Source organism: Ostrea edulis, chromosome 8 (assembly GCF_947568905.1).
Source record: "Ostrea edulis chromosome 8, xbOstEdul1.1, whole genome shotgun sequence".
In the NCBI taxonomy this organism is placed as follows: Eukaryota; Metazoa; Mollusca; class Bivalvia; order Ostreida; family Ostreidae; genus Ostrea; species Ostrea edulis.
Genome location: NC_079171.1, coordinates 45,320,597 through 45,337,973, shown reverse-complemented (window position 1 = coordinate 45,337,973; position 17,377 = coordinate 45,320,597). Strand labels below are relative to the sequence as shown.

Sequence of the window (17,377 nt, the reverse complement as noted above, 5' to 3'; positions counted from 1 at the left end):
TAAATGAAAATGTACTACTGATTTTTTTTTAAATATCGTACAGGAAGTTTCCATACCTTTGTAAGCCTTAATTAGAGGAGTAAAGAAGTTGACATGGTGTTAGTCAGGAAAGTGTTTTACTTGGTTGTATATTGGTTTACGTTAACATCGAAAACTTGTCACTCGTTTAGAGACGTCACTAAAAGCACCACAAATTATGATGTTTAAGAATCGAACTGGGACTTCCATGTTACAAATTGAGGGTCGATAAGGTACTGTTACCGGTGTTCAGGGCCCATAAGGGTATGGCTACCGGCGATCAGGGCCTATAAGGGTATCGCTACCGGTGATCAGGGCTTATAACCGTACCACTACCGGTGATCAGGGCTTATAACCGTACCACTACCAGTGACCAGGGCCTATAATGGTACCACTACCAGTGACCAGGGCCTATAATGGTACCACTACCGGTGATCAGGGTCCATAAGGCTACCACTGCCGGTGATCAGGGGCTATAAGGATACCACTACCGGTGATCAGAACCTATAAGGACACCACTACCGGTGGTCAGGGCCTATAAGGATACCACTACCGGTGGTCAGGGCCTATAAGGGTACCACTACCGGTGGTCAGGACCTATAAGGGTATCACTACCGGTGGTCAAGACCTATAAGGGTATCGCTGCCAGTGGTTGTAGATAAGAGCAACACCTAACAAACCTCACTTCTAGAAAGATAGACGACACGTAACAATTTGTCTGCATTTATATATAATGGTTTAGATATATGACTTGTGTAATTTAGAAATACATGATGTTCAAACTATTATCCGAGACGTTCCTTAACGAAGAACATTGCCCGCAAAACCATATCCAGCTCCCAGTCGATTTCCATACACCATTAAACCAAAGGGAGTGTTGTCTATGGTGTCTAAGGTCAGCTCGCCTTCTGCTACTTCTGCAATAATGACCGAGTATTCCAGGTCTTCAATAGCTATATTCTTCTCAAATCGAATTGTGTTGGCTTTAATCGATTGCTTATTTGCTCGCAGACCACTAACCGCACTTTTCCTCATCATAACAGCAATATAGTTTGTGTTCCATCCACTTGGTACTACGACTTTATACCAAGGTAGGTACTGGTTCACCCCAGGAACAACCGTCAAATACGGGCTGCCGACAGAGGCATCCTTATGAAAGGCTTGACTTGTCACTAAAATGGGATCTACACTTCGCAGAACTAACACATTGTCGGTTATAGAAAGACGGGTACGTCTACCAGGACCGAAAGGGATAGTGATACCCCTTATCGTTATAAATGTGTTCTTCTCAGTGATGATTGTTGCAGAGGTTCTGAGCATATCAATATTAGGTGGAACAATGTAGATGGTATCCAGTTGATTGGATGGTGGTATCTGTTCTATCATATTACTGCAGTTTACATCTGACATACAGTACATCCCACAAAAAACGGCCACTGGCTTAGAGGACTGTATATTATAAGCTAGCACATCTGCATTGCGATGTATACGAGTTTCCAAGGCATCGAGAGTGTAATTCGTGATCACACTAAGCCCCAATTCAGACAATACAATACTGGTATTGTCCTGAAGCGCTGTTATTGTCATCGCATCAAATGTTTGAAATCTACGATCCGGAGATGGCGGTGAGACTATATATGACGTGGACAATTTTTCTGTGGGGATAAGGGTAGTGATATCATGATGAGCGCTTACAGCAACTGTTATGTTTTCTGTCGAGCGAATACGGATAGCCTTCAATTCTGACGAGACATTGGTTCCAAAGTCTGGATACCGTATTGTTATCGAGGAGTTGAAGCACGTGATTTGGTCTTCAGGTGTTTTCGATGTAGTAATTTTTACATTTGTTGGTGTATCTGTCGTCATAAAAATGTTTTGGGGATACTTCTGCATTTCAGGATCGATCTCTATATACGATACGAAGTCCTGGTACTCAATCCTGTTGCCAGCACGTTCTGAAATGCGAATTATATGCACATAAATTTCCAATTTGCAGTACAGTCTGCATTACTAAAAGTGAAATGCGGGTTTCTGTCAATTCATTTTTCTTACGTTTTAGAAGATTAGAATCCAGCCAGTTCAACTTAACCAGATCCACCAGCACCGCCCACTAAATTCAAATAACCATTCGAAATTGTCTGTTTTAGAAGTTGATGACATGGAAGACCGGTCATTTAACAGCGTTTATAAATTTCTAATGATCTCCATTGATACTTTCTCACAATTCATTACGTGTGGTTTTTTATTCAATTTATTTTTTCAATTTCAATACATGTATACCCTTTTATTAGCTCACCTAATCTGAATATTTATTTAAGATGCCAGTATAAACAAGATAGTTTTGATGCAAAGGATCAAATCGGCCGCTAAAACTTTAAAGCTATTTCCAAAGAAACAAACGAAAATTGTAACATGCAAGGTGAAGATAACGAACAGTGATCAATCTCATAACTCCTACAAGCAATACAAAATAGATAGTTGGGCAGACACGGACCTCTGGACACACCAGAGGTGGGATCAGGTGCCTAGGAGGAGTAAGTATCCCCTGTTGACCGGTCACACCCGCCGTGAGCCCCATATACTGATCAGGTAAACGGAGTTATCCGCAGTCAAAATCAGTGTGCCAAGAACGGCTTAACAATCGGTATGAAACACGTCAGACAGCATTTGACCCAATGCGAGGTTGTATTGACGAACTAGATCGTTATAACGACCATAGAATTTGCGAAGTGCTGACTTCAATCGAGACTGTTGAAACCCCTGTACCATCAACTTGTTTGTCAGTAGCTTACCTCGATTTAAAAACTGACTATACCCAGAACAAGCTCTTGCATATCGAATCAGTTGAGATATATAAACACCATATGCAGGTGATAATGGAATATTGTTACATAAATGTGGGAAGTTGACGATGGAGAATTTCATTTAAAATTGGAAACATTAAATTTATTTCCAAATTAGATTGTGCGTTTGCAAATTATATTAGTTTTGCACCAGATTTCATTATTGGAATATAGAGTTCCAGGGAGGGGGGGGGCTTGGCCCATGCAAGGGCGAACTGGAGGAGCGAACTGGAGAACTAAAGGTGATCAACAGATCCTTCTCTCGCAGGTGTTTTACAGGCCCCTCTAAATTGAAATCCAAAATACGTCTATGCTTAAAAGGCCAACTGCATTGAAGTGGTTTTGGAGAAAATTGTTGAATATGTCCCCCTTCATATTCCAACTAAAACTTTGCGCCCTTTCAGTAGATCCATTATTTATCATGACAGGTTGTAATGAATTTAAGGAGGTTCTCTACATCGTCATAATGACGGACTTCCTTTTAAAACATGGATGAAAATATTAATATCGGCAATTCATTTAACAAATCATCGCCTAGCTGAGTAGTTCAGTAGGTTAGCACCTCGACTTTTGCACTGTAGATTGCGGGTTCGAGTCCAGCAGGGGGTTTAATTTGTTTCAGATTGTTTTCTACTAAAACTGCATTTTTTTTACTAAATAAAACGAATCTGAAAGTTTTCAATTTCAATATATTGCTATACACATTCTCCATTTCTCATTCATATCAAATTTCTGGTGTAGTATTCCACCTTAAAGGGGCATAAACACGATTTCAGCTGAACATTTTCAAAAATCATTTTTCCATTTCTAATCTTTGGAATGCTTAAAGGCCGGGAGTAACCTAGAAAATTTTACACCCCTACAGCAATTAAGCATATATGGCAAGAGGGCAGGGCGTAGCATTGTTATCAGAATAAGCAGCAATCTGATGCTTGACTCTACACGTGCTCTGTAGCAGACGATATTTTGAACAGGGAGACTGGTATGATTTATCAAAATAAACTAAAGTTTTCCCGCATTTTTCTACCACTCTGCTCGATCTGTGAGGCACTGAAAGGCTATGTTTTTACTTTAACAAAACTTCACCCTAGGAACTACAAAATGAATTCATCATTGTTTTATCCATATCTTTTAAAACATGTAGTTTTCTTTTATAATATACACAAATATTGGTATATATGATATACTAATACTTATAATTTTCCTCTTGGTACCTTTCAATTATGAGAAGAATTTGGGGGGAAATTGTAGCTGTGCAATGGAGGACATGTGCATTGAAGGGTTATTAAGAAACATTTTGTCCATTATGATATTTGGAGACCTACTATCTGTGATTGTCTCTTTTGGCATTGTAATGTTCACATGTAAGAGTCCAGATTGAGAGTAATTTTAGAGTGATGGTTGATCAATTGGACATTTGTCATCATTGGTGAGAGACAATTAATGGGAGTTACACAACTGGCCTAGGAGATCGTTGCTTAATCAGACAAACATCATGCTTGACATTATTCGAGAAAAGGTACCAGTAATCCTGCAAAACTCTGAAACAGTGATCAGACTGAACAGTCCTAATGAGTTATTTTCATAAAGTTAACCAATTTTTTTAATGGAATGTGATTATATATAATTAAAAAATAAAATTTGGATTTACCAATGATATATGAGTAAGTACTTTTTTTCCACGTTATACAGTGATTTGATTACATGTTGCCTTTGGTGCAATCCCTCTTATCTAGAACTAGACAAGCATGCTCCTGCAATATGTGAGTCAACATCCGGTGTAAACAATAACAAAAGATAATCACACCCACAAACTGCCAATCTCTAGTTTGAAATACAAATTTAGCCCTGCTTCAGATTTTTTAGGCCAAAATTAAAACTTCATGAGAATTTATATCTAAAATAGATATGGCCAATATATGCACAGTTATGAGGGGAACAAGCATACCTATTTTAAAATTTCAGTACAACAGCTTAATCTTTATTTTTGCAAAATAAGTGCTGCAATCTGAATGTGACCAGAAAATTCATATATTCCACCATTTTCACCGATTGGCTGCTTTTATACCCAATTGCCGGTCTTTAAGTAAGGTATTTCTGATGGTCAGCAAAACTTGTGAAAGTCAGTTGTCAGGATAATGGTAGATAAAGCGCACACAATTCTTTGTTATGTAAACAAGGCTTATACCATGCTGTTTACGTAGGTTAAATATACTAGTAAAAGTTTTGTTTAAAGCAGATTCCTTTTTTTCAATTAATAAGTTGATTCTGAACACAATTATACAGTTTCTAGTGTTTTTCACATCTCGGTTTGTTTTAAACATGCTATTTTCTATTAAGCGATCCCTACATGACATGAGTCTTTTTTACATACGAAGGAATTCCGAGTACTGTATCCCAATTGTAACTCAACAACTGATCCTCAAATTTCGGATGACCATTTTTTTTTTATTTTAGATTTTAGAAATGCTTTAGTTAAGCATTGTAAACAATAGATATAGAAAACTAATTTTTTTTGGCTCAAGTCGTGTCCATTCCCCTATTAAACTGTATAATAATATAGTTATTGACTGGGTCCGATGAAAATAACTGCTTTATTTGACCCAAGAACGGATTTTACCCGAAGCCGTCGGCTTATTCATAATATGAGTTTGCTGGGACAAGTACAGTATTTATTGGGAGTTGGTGGGTTACTGGCTTTTTGATCGTCTTGGAACCCCACCCATAAAGTTAAGACGATTTATTGCTTAGGACTATTTCGCTCTTTCGGCATTTTCACACACACAAACACACACACATCCCAACCAACCTGGAAAAAGATAACTCATTAAATATAAATAGATAAGCTACCGGCGATTTTACCCGTTAAAATCTGAACTAGACACTTTCGTGCATTGGAAATAGACGAGGGACAGTTGTTTGTAAACACGGGTTTTATAAAATCAAATAATTCTAGTTTCAGGTGAAACCATGTATGACAAGTTGTACAGTCTCATAAATACGTATATGCGATGTTTTAACAGCGTTTTTACGAGGTGGAAAAAAAATTTGAAATTCGGAGCATACAACTTTAAAGTGTGTAACTGACGGTAAGTAAATTACCAAATAGAAGTACACACAATTAGAATAATAAATTACCAAATAGAAGTACACACAATTAGAATAACATATCTGTGATTGGATACATATAATCTCGTTGAATCGGAGTGGATTTGAAGTAATAAACCCGTCAAATCAGCAGGAAATGTCGATTCATTAATTATTGTCATCCTGTCAGTAATTCCTGTTCGTAATCTCCGATGTGCATCGGAGATCACCGGTTCGGATAAATGCGGAAGAGAGGAGCTGAGCAAGTGTCAGATTTGTAAACAATTTGATATGCCAATCTTATAGCGAATCCATCGTCAAACTTTCATTTGAGTGTAACAGGTGCGTAATTATTACGACTATGTTCGACAATCATCGTTCCAATGTCCGTGTAAACGACGCTCGTTGTGGGTATGCTCTCAAACAATATCCCTTGTTTATTTGGTAGAATTTTTCTTTACCATCTTGGAGATGACATTGGTTATACCGATAAGTGTTAATTGGTGCATACTTGGATAGTTGAAAAATGTCAGTTACAGCTTGTAATGCTTTAACACTGGGTGCGTGTTATAAAATCTTATTAGTGACTCGTGAATATTGTAAGATTGAAAAGTAATACCCGGGATATGGAGCAGTATCAACATATACGCTAGCTTCTACATGTATATATAGATATAGGCTTTCCTTTGAGAGCTATATTGCTAATGTCAAATGCATTTTTGTTGATTGGGTTACAATTATAACTGTCCTAACAAAGATCCACTGCGGGCTGTGAAAGAAATGTTCTCCATGATGTTCATGGATGGAGAGGGTGTACGTGAACACCATATATTTAGTATATTCGATCTGTCACTCTTCTTCCATCATCGTCCGGAAGTCTTTTTGGAAGCCAATTAATTTTATCTGTTGTAAATTTCAAGCTTTAACCGCCATATTAGAAACTCTCCACTCCAAAAACTTCCTAATTTCAAAATAGACCAACAGTTCGTTAATACTATTTTTTGATTTGCAGAGTTTGTCAGAAACTACTATTGCGTGTAATTTTTGTCTAGTTTTCAACATCTAATATCAAAATACGGCATATACAAGTTTCAACGAATGCTGACTAGTTACTATATGCACTTACCATCACAACGCCTGCCAGACCAACACTCCGTACAGATACATTTACAGGATCGTCTGGAGTTTCCAGAACACTCCAGAGTCCCTCCGTTCTTGCAAAATTTCCTCTTATTGCATGCTTGTTTCGGAACAGGAACTGAAATTATGATCACATTTATTTTATACTCATAACAGTGCACATTTTTTATAAGCTAATAAGATGGATATGTTAAATTTGCAGAATGAAGATTAAATGTGAAGAGGCTGTGAATCGAAAACCTAGGTAGCTGGTGGCACATTTAATGTCTGTTCACTGCAAACACAATGATGCGCATTTATATCATTAGGTCACGTGAGTCACTCAAGTGACCTATTGCTATTGGTCTGTGTCCATGTTTAACTCTTTCTTCATAACTATCAATCCGATTCTTTTCAAATTTAGCATGAAGCATCCTTGTAAATTGTAGATTTCAGTTCTGCGCCACCCGTGACTTTAGGGATGGGATAAAAACTGTCAAAACCTGGCAAACGTTCAGTCTTGTTCACAACCGCACAGCTGCAAGAAAAACTAAATGCTGGAAGGCACCTAACAAAATTATGAATTTCATGATCCCTGTTGTAGAGGTTCTGACTCCGGGGCATGGGGAAACTTGGCATACAGTGTTTATGTTTAAACATTAACGTCTCCATATAAGTGAAATATTCTCGAGAAGGACGTTAAACAAAATTCAATCAATCAATCGTTAATGTTGTTTGATCGCTGCGGTAGTCTATAGGTTAGAGTGTTCGCCCCGTATGAAGGTCGGGGTTTGAATCCCGGCCGCGACTGATTCAAGTCGTTCAACAGGCAGTGAAAGTTCCATCACCAAACGCTCAACATCAGGTGTGAATGTCACGGGCCCTCGGAGGTGACCTTAAAAATTGATATCTCGTGTCAAGCTAGGTAAGGCACGCTAAAGAATTCGCATTGCTCAATTGTCGTAAGCCTCGAGCATAGGCCTAAATTTTAAGCCCTTCACAGGTATTGGTAACGTCTCCATGAGTGAAAAATTCTCGAGAGGGACGTTAAACAAAATACAATCAATCAATCGTTAATGTTGTTAATCCTGAATTGATGAACGTAGTAAAGAATATGATCACTTGAGTTCTATTTAAGTGTAGTTGAGAATATTATCACTTGACTTCTATTTAAGTGTAGTTGAGAATATTATCACTTGAGTTTTATTTAAGTGTAGTTGGGAATATTATCACTTGAGTTCTATTTAAGTGTAGTTGAGAATATTATCACTTGAGTTTTATTTAAGTGTAGTTGGGAATATTATCACTTGAGTTCTATTTAGGTGTAGTTGAGAATATTATCACTTAAGTTCTATTTAAGTGTAGTTGAGAATATTATCACTTGAGTTTTATTTAAGTGTAGTTGGGAATATTATCACTTGAGTTCTATTTAGGTGTAGTTGAGAATATTATCACTTAAGTTCTATTTAAGTGCAGTTGAGAATATTATCACTTGAGTTCTATTTAAGTGTAGTTGAGAATATTATCACTTGAGTTCTATTTAAGTGTAGTTGAGAATATTATCACTTGACTTCTAATTAAACGTAGTTGAAAATATCATCACTTGAGTTCTAATTAAAAGTAGTTGAGAATATTATCACTTGAGTTTTATTTAAGTATAGTTCAGAATATTATCACTTGAGTTCTATCTAAGTGTAGTTGAGAATATTATCACTTGAGTTCTATTTAAGTGTAGTTAAGAATATTATCACTTGAGTTCTATTTAAGTGTAGTTGAGAATACTATCACTTGAGTTCTATTTAAGTGTAGTTGAGAATATTATCGCTTGAGTTCTATTTAAGTGTAGTTGAGAATATTATCACTTGAGTTCTATTTAAGTGTAGTTGAGAATATTATCACTTGACTTCTAATTAAACGTAGTTGAAAATATCATCACTTGAGTTCTAATTAAAAGTAGTTGAGAATATTATCACTTGAGTTTTATTTAAGTATAGTTCAGAATATTATCACTTGAGTTCTATCTAAGTGTAGTTGAGAATATTATCACTTGAGTTCTATTTAAGTGTAGTTAAGAATATTATCACTTGAGTTCTATTTAAGTGTAGTTGAGAATACTATCACTTGAGTTCTATTTAAGTGTAGTTGAGAATATTATCGCTTGAGTTATATTTAAGTGTAGTTGAGAATATTATCACTTGAGTTTTATTTAAATGTAGTCAAGAATATTATCACTTGAGTTATATTTAAGTGTAGTCGAGAATATTATCACTTGAGTTCTATTTAAGTGTAGTTGAGAATATTATCACTTGAGTTCTATTTAAGTGTAGTTGAGAATATTATCACTTGAGTTCTATTTAAGTGTAGTTGAGAATATTATCACTTGAGTTCTATTTAAGTGTAGTTGAGAATATTATCACTTGAGTTCTATTTAAGTGTAGTTGAGAATATTATCACTTGAGTTCTATTTAAGTGTAGATGAGAATATTATCACTTGAGTTCTATTTAAGTGTAGTTGAGAATATTATCACTTGAGTTCTATTTAAGTGTAGTTGAGAATATTATCACTTGAGTTCTAATTAAGTGTAGTTGACAGAAGAAGTGCAGTATATTGTTGAGGGAATGTTTATAGGACATCTAATAAATTATAAGTGAAGCACATATTGCGGACTGTGTACTACCTACAGGATATTGTGATGATTATGTATGGCTTTTATTTCTAATTTACTCTGATATACCTACTTGTTTTCAACTTTTCAGGCATTTAGTGCTTATTGTGTCAACAACAAGCCTCAAACTCGTGTCACTTAACGAATTATTAAAACTCTTAGACTAATGAGCAGCTCCTGATAACATTGCGTCTGCGATGAAATAGAAAAGAAAAAATATCAAGTTCGTAATGGGCGGCAGATGAGCTAAATTGTATTTAAAAGGGGGGCACGAAACATACCGTTGCAACGCCTGCCAGACCAATCGTCCGTACAAATACATTTCCAGGACCTTCTGGATCTCCCAGGACACATGAGGGTTCCGCCATTCTTGCAGAATCTCCTGTTTTTGCTTGCTTGTTTCGGTATAAGAACTGAAATTATTATCACATTTATACAAATAACAGTACAAAATTTTCATTAGGCTAATAAGATGAACATGTTAAATTTGCAGAATGAATATCAAATGGGAAGAGGCCGACACCCCACCCTCTCCTTACCTCCAGCCGTGTCACATGACACCCCACCCCTCCTTACCTCTAGCCTGTCACGTGACACCCTATCCCCTAATTACCTCTAGCCTTGTCACGTGACACCCCACCCCTCCTTACCTCTAGCCGTGTCACGTGACAACCCACTCCTCCTTACCTCTCACTTTGTCACGTCTGTTCAAGTCCAGTTTCTTGCTGGTATCAATATAAGTGAAGGTCACAAACACCACGATCACTGTTAACCAAATCTAGTGAAGGAATATTATTTGACGACGTGTTTTTATTCGTGAAGATAGGTGAATAACATGACAAACAAAACACTTTAACAAACTCCGCACTCTGGTTAGGAATGAGAATGTACATGTACACACTGTTTAAAGTGCTTTATGTTTGCTGGTGGAGTATTAACAGTGGAATCAGATCTATTTTTAGATGTATTTTAATCAATAGCAAGGTACTGTATTTTCCTCCGTTTCTTATTTTCCTTCACTTTGGAAATTTTTCATTCATATTGAGACGTCACAGCTTTAGGTTTATACATGGATATGACGCTCAGAACTGTGGGTGTGAGGAACCTAGACACGCAATGTTACTTCCTCAGTTACAAAGACCCGCGACTCTTAATTACAAAGACCCGTGATTCTTAATTACAAAGACCGGCGACTCTTAATTACAAAGACCCGCGAGTCTTAATTACAAAGGCCGGCAACTCTTAATTACAAAGACCGGCGACTGTTGGCGGGCGTTTGGCGAGGGGGGTTACTTCCTACTTTTGACGTGGCTAAGGTACGAGCAGGACTGGAGACTACAACATGCCTGTCACGAGAAGAACGCTATAATAACCGAATCACTGCGGTACGTAGCACTAACTGCGGTTTAATCTCGTATTGCGGAGTCTGGGGATAATAATACGTAACATTATGTTTCATTTCGTTAATGAACAAGGTCAGAAGTTTAATGTCTGGCAAAAAACTACATCGACAGTTTAATTAAAAGTGATTTGTAAAATTAAGTTAGATGAATGTTAATCTAAATCCGTTATCAAGTGCAAGTTCTGATAACACTCTATATACATACCCTACCATTCGTTCACAAGTTCTAATGACACTTTATATACATACCCTACCATTCGTTCACAAGTTCTAATAACACTCTATATACATACTCTACCATTCGTTCACAAATCGAAATTTACATTTTAACATGAAGTTATCGGGAGATACTAGTAAATGCAGCCGAGATCAAATGTACTGCTAACAACATATATTTGCAGTTCCATCAATGACTGTACTTTAAGCAAGTGAAAGCCAAAGATAACGAACAGTGATAAATCCCATAAATCCTCTAAGGAATAGGCAAATACGGAACCCTGGACACACCAGAGGTGGGATCAGGTGCCTAGGGGAGTAAGCATCCCCTGTCGACCGGTCACACCGGTCACACCGGCCGTGAGATATGTCTTGACCAGGTGAACGGAGTAATCCGAAGTCAACGTCTTTGTGCCAAGACCGGCCTAATAACCGGTATGAAACACGTCAAACAGCATTTGACCCAATGATAGGTTGTGTTGACAAACTAGATCATTGTAACGACCATAGAATTTGCGTAATGCTGACTTTAAACGCGACTGTTGAAACCCCATGTATAAAACAAATTGTTATGATGCCTGTAAGCAAATCAACAACTATATTTAAATAGTTTTATTACATGTAGGTAGTTTAATTTACTGTGTAATCTTTTAGTTCAAAGCGTGTGATTTCTTACATATCGTTAATTACATTAGGGAGCAATAATTAGTTCCATTAATAAACAATAAACTGTATTGTAAGAGCAGTGATATTTCTGAAATTTCAAAAGATCATCTCATTTCAAGTGTAATCAAATCATTTCAGTGGCTCTTCCTCTGAAATCACAACATCGATTTCATATCTATCACAAATTAATTATATACTTCATTTAGATTATGATAAAAAGGGTATTTCTACAAGAAGATATCCACATTCATTTCAGTGTAAAAATGCCTTAAAATTGAATAATTCCAATGCTATTTATTACAAGTGTTTTGATTGGACAAAAATAAAGCTGAACAAGAGTTTACACATCAATAAATCCGCACTTTTATTCAGTTTGTGAGTAAAATGTCCGGAGTTTACACATCGATAAATTCTTCAAAAAGAATGTTTAATCCTATAATAAATGACTGCAGTTGACGAGGGGGAAAAGGTGTACAACTAGAAGGTTTGGGAATTCTCCATGTACGTGGAGAAAAAAACTTGAAAAATAACAAATAGACTTAAATAACAGTGACATTGGAGCAATGTCCTAGTTAATCATAGTCATTGTAAAGAATTGACTTACCTTTAAACACCACATGGTGACCCTGTGTGGTAAAGACGAAGTACTGCAGCATGAAATATCTGTCTTATTTATATGCCGAAGTACATATTATGAACCCTGATTGGTTAGATTTATTCTAAACTTAGCTGTTATTGGTTTAAAAAGTATAAGCTTGTGACACGTGATTGGTGTCATTTAGCCAAATATCTGAAGAAGTCAATAATATGTTTTTAACGCAGAATGCTCAATGTTTTTCTATATAGTTAAAATAACCTTTTCAACTCTTTTACATAGTAATTAATCTCTCTTCAGCTACATTTAATCAGGTAAACGGAGAAAGCCTAATCAAAAAGAAAAATGTACCTAGAAATTTATATAAAACATTCAGAGAGCAATTAACCTAATGAAAGGTGAATATAAAGAAACAGTTATCAATCTCATAGCTCCTACAAGTATACACAGTTTACCATATATATCAGGTATTTGAAATATTTGTCAAATTGTGTCCATTTTTTGTATAAATTTCACCATCTTGCATATCTATTACAGGCTTTAATTAACAGTCAAGCTGGTTACTTCGTATAGAGTTATCATGTAGGATGAATTAAGTTAGCAAACTCTGTATTGGCACGATTGCTGACTTTGGGTGTATTTGACTACATCAGTGCTGAAATGTATCCTTCTGCAACAAATATAAGTCTCTCTCTGTCATACATTCATAATTTGAATATTATGGATCAATTGCAACTTTATATATGTAGATGCTACATAGTTTAACATATATATTAGATATTTGAAATATTTGTCAAATTGTGTTCGTATAAATTTCCACACCGTGCATATCTATTGAAGGCTTTAACAGTCAAGGTAGTTACTTCGGACAAGGTTATCTTGTAGGATAAATTAAATTAGCTCTTGATCTGAATGTCTAATACTTCCGAGTGGTTTTTGTCATGTACATGTGTTTAATATGGGGTTTAAATATGATAAATCATTACTGTGTGATTTTATAATTGTGAATGTTCTTTGTTTTTTTGGATTAAGTATGTTCATCTATAATTGAACATTGTTCTACTTCATGTGTTTGATCTCGAGGGAGCGCATTTTCACACGTGTTCGCAATTATCAACTTTGAGACGTCTTTCCTGTTTCACTATGCATAGTGGTAATTGGTTTTTGCAATCTATAAAATTTAAGATAAGATCTTAGGATTGTATTTTCTTTGATTTGGTTACGTTTTTCTCTCACTCATTGGCAAATTAATGTTATAAAACTTTCCCCTGAAATTTTCCAGCTTTTAGTAATTTATTTCATTGGTCAATTTATATCCAAATAGGTGGCTCTGTCAAAGTTGAGACGTGTGCGAGTTTGAATGAGGCATTCTATCATAATTCTATGTGAAATTAAGTTTGTTAACTCTTTGTTTGTGAACCTCTTTATTTTGATCTTTGTTAAATGCAGAAACACGTCTTTGTGAAATCATGTTGTTATTCGGACTTGAATAAATTTGGAACTTTTAAAAATGATAGCTGTTTCTACACACGTGTATATTATCATTACACTTTCTTTAAGTGTATATTATCATAACACTTTGTTTACGTTCCGTCAAGATTTGTTCTCTCGCCGAAAATCGATGAATGCTAACAAAAGACTAAAAAATATCACCATTGTTGTTGTGAGATTAAACTTAATAGAAATTTAAACATTATTTCCTCTTTTGTATATTCTCCAATGGAAACTTTTTCACTCTGTACAAACGTCATTACGTCACCAGCTGTAGGTGAAGAATAACAAACTGAGATCTAAACATAATATGCCACTCAAGGCCGCTTCAAGTAGGCTTCTTTGTGTTTCTCATTAAATTGTCTCCCCTTTTATTCGTTGTGTAGGCCCCTCGCACTCCACTTCTGTTGGATCACCAAGACGACCTACATAGCCAGGGAAGTAGCCAATCAACAGGGACTGGACATGACCATTCATATTGACAAATCGGTTTCACCCAATGATGTATTGTATCAAGTTTGGTTGAATTTTGCTCCTTTGTTCTTAAGAAGTCAAAAGACGTGAAAAAGATTTACAAGCTGATCGTTCACTTGATATTGCCATAAATGTCATCCATACTTTTACATTACTCAGTGACGATGGACCACTGACAATGATACTACTAAGAGCAAGGATATGACAAGATGATGAAGATGAAAGTGAAAATGAATGTAGTAAGAGTACATTCAATGAAAGGAGTAAAGAGAAAATATACGATTGTCTATAATATAATGAGAAAAAACTGGATATAATGAGGAAAACTACTTGTCATGAAAATCCCTAGGTGTGTAAATGTCGATTCCATATATCCCTGTAAACTCGAAATAAAAGACACCCGAGTCACCCACTTCTGCTTCATATTTAGGTATTTAATTGAAAATAGATATTAACAACAAACTACATATAACTCAACTTTATGGTAAACGGTATGACTTCAGCTTCTCCATCGTCAACGTCACATATTTATGTAGCAATATTCCATTACCAAGTGCATTAGGTGTGATTCTATACGCAAGAGCTTGTTCTGCATATGATTAGTTTTCAAATCGATGCAGGCTACTGACAACCAAGTTGATGGTACAGGGATTTCAACGGTCTCGTTTAAAGTCAGCATTTCGCAAATTATATGGTCGTTATAACAATCTAGTTTGCCAAACTGTTCGTTATCTTCACCTTTCATCTAAATGTAGAATTGAAGGCCACGGCAAGAAATTTGTTTCTTCTTACGAAGTTTTTCAATAAATTCTGCTTCATAAGAATATAAACACAGGTCAGCTAACAAAGGAGCAGAATTCGAGTCCATGGGAATTCCAGCAGACTGTTGGAAAACCTGATCACCAAAGACTACGAAGATATTGTCAGGGAAGAACTCCGGCATATTTTTTTTATTTCAACTTCAGAATACTTGTGCGTAGAATAAGAGTGGTGCTTAACAAAGTAATTTTTGGGATGACTGATCACTACATATGAATATTTCCGTTTTCCATTTTTGTTGAAGAAGCAACTGTCTATGATGTCAAAAAGTCTAGTCTTTAATTCATAGTGAGGAATGGTCATATAAAGTGTTGAAAAGTCAGTAAGTTTTGATGTTGTTGATTTGGGAAAAGTTTTGAGATTTCAAATTTACTAGACGTTTTTATAATCCACAATTTATTTACACCGTTTCTGATATATGATGAAGTTCTGCCGCCAATTGAAAGACCGTAATTCTCTATTTAGGACCTTTTAAAATAAGTGAATTCACGAACTCGACAACTATATCGACATCATCGGTAATTACATGTTCAGTTTGACTTTAGCTGAAAGACGAGGAACAAAGAACACATAGGTAGATTATATATAAAATAGTACACACGTAGGCACTGTAGAATTTTTTAAAATAAAAAAACATTGAGTCAAATATCTTTTGATCAAAAGTTCGGTATTGACTTTTTTGTTTTTATCAAGGACATCTCCTATAAAACCAAATATGATGGATGTTGATCGAAATCGATTATCAAGTACAATTATCAAGTACAAATTCTAATAACACCCTACACACATTTCTTACATTTTGTTCACAAATTGAAACGTACATTTTTACATGATGCGATCTGAAAATACTAATAAATGTTTCCTGTAGCTTAGATAAAATATACTTTTATTTGCATTATCTGGAGTTCCATCAATGATTGTACTTTAAGCTAAGATAAATTGCTATAGCGCCTGTAAAAAACAATGAATACATTTCAGATAGCTTTATTAGGTCGTAAAATCCACTTTGTTATCCTTTAGATCAAAGCGTGCAATTCCTTACGTGTTATTAAATACATCAGAGGGCAATAGTTGGTTTAATTAACAAACAATGAATAGTATTTCAAATGAAGTATTCAAAGAATATCGTATTTCAATTTTTCAAGTAATTTTCAATGCTCTTCATCTCGATTTCATAAAATCTGTGTCAGATTACATATGTACTTCACTCAGACTATTTTAAAGCTGTATGGTCCACGTTTATCTATTGTCTTTTGAAATTACTTTAAATCAGATAAATTATTTTCTAAAGTTATCAACTTTTCCTTTAGTACATGCTTGAAAACATTTGCATGTAAAAAGAGAACAGTGGAAAGATTATTTAAAAAAAAAAAAATATAGCAGACACGCATAAATTACATTTGCCGCTGGTAATGTCTGTTTGGCAGCTATATATTATCCCACGCGCATCAAGGGAATACCAACATTATATATATAACGCAGCAGTCTAACTTCAGGTCTGAAAACAACGAACTACTAAGAGGTATATTATATCTATGTACGCAATATACCGAGTACCATTCACATTCTCCTATTAATGATATTTCATACGCATGTTGGTTATGAGTAGAAGAGGACCCTCTTTTGATTTTTCAGGTCAAAAGGTCAATCCACTCTGGACATAGGGAGAAACTGTCCACTCGATATCTTGAGAGCCCTTTCAAGATGACACCTAATGATTTTGAAGTCACACGGTAAAAGATCAACCTGGACATAGGTATATACTCTCCGCTCCATATCTTGAGAACCCTTTGCTCAAGAAACATTAAGCTTGGTACATCTTAAAGAGTAGATGACCCCTATTGATTTTGAGGTCACATGGTCAAAGGTTGACTGGACATATGAAGATATTGTCAGCTCAATATCTCGAGAACCCTTTGCTTGACAAGACATCAAACTTGGTACACTGGTGTACATCTTAAGTAGCAGATGACCCCCATTG

At 35.7% G+C, this 17,377-nt stretch overlaps 1 protein-coding gene across 1 annotated transcript; it reads right to left on the bottom strand.

Moving 5' to 3' along the window:
• Nucleotides 1-819: 819 nt before the first annotated feature.
• On the bottom strand, nt 820-10,101 carry LOC130049708 (uncharacterized). Its single transcript, XM_056147648.1, has 4 exons — nt 10,015-10,101; nt 7,075-7,206; nt 2,071-2,128; nt 820-1,973 (listed from the first exon to the last, which is right to left on the bottom strand). Exons 1-4 carry the CDS (start codon nt 10,099-10,101, stop codon nt 820-822), a joined length of 1,431 nt encoding a protein of 476 aa, XP_056003623.1.
• Nucleotides 10,102-17,377: the final 7,276 nt, after the last annotated feature.

Bases quoted from the DNA above. Each gene is read 5' to 3' on its own strand.
- LOC130049708 (XM_056147648.1), bottom strand. From the start codon at position 10,101: ATGGCGGAACCCTCATGTGTCCTGGGAGATCCAGAAGGTCCTGGAAAT. The intron at 2,129-7,074 runs GTAAGTGCATAT...ATTTGAATTTAG, and splicing joins GTCTGGCAGGCGTTGTGATG to TGGGCGGTGCTGGTGGATCT. The intron at 1,974-2,070 runs GTAAGAAAAATG...TTCGCATTTCAG, and splicing joins GGATTCTAATCTTCTAAAAC to AACGTGCTGGCAACAGGATT.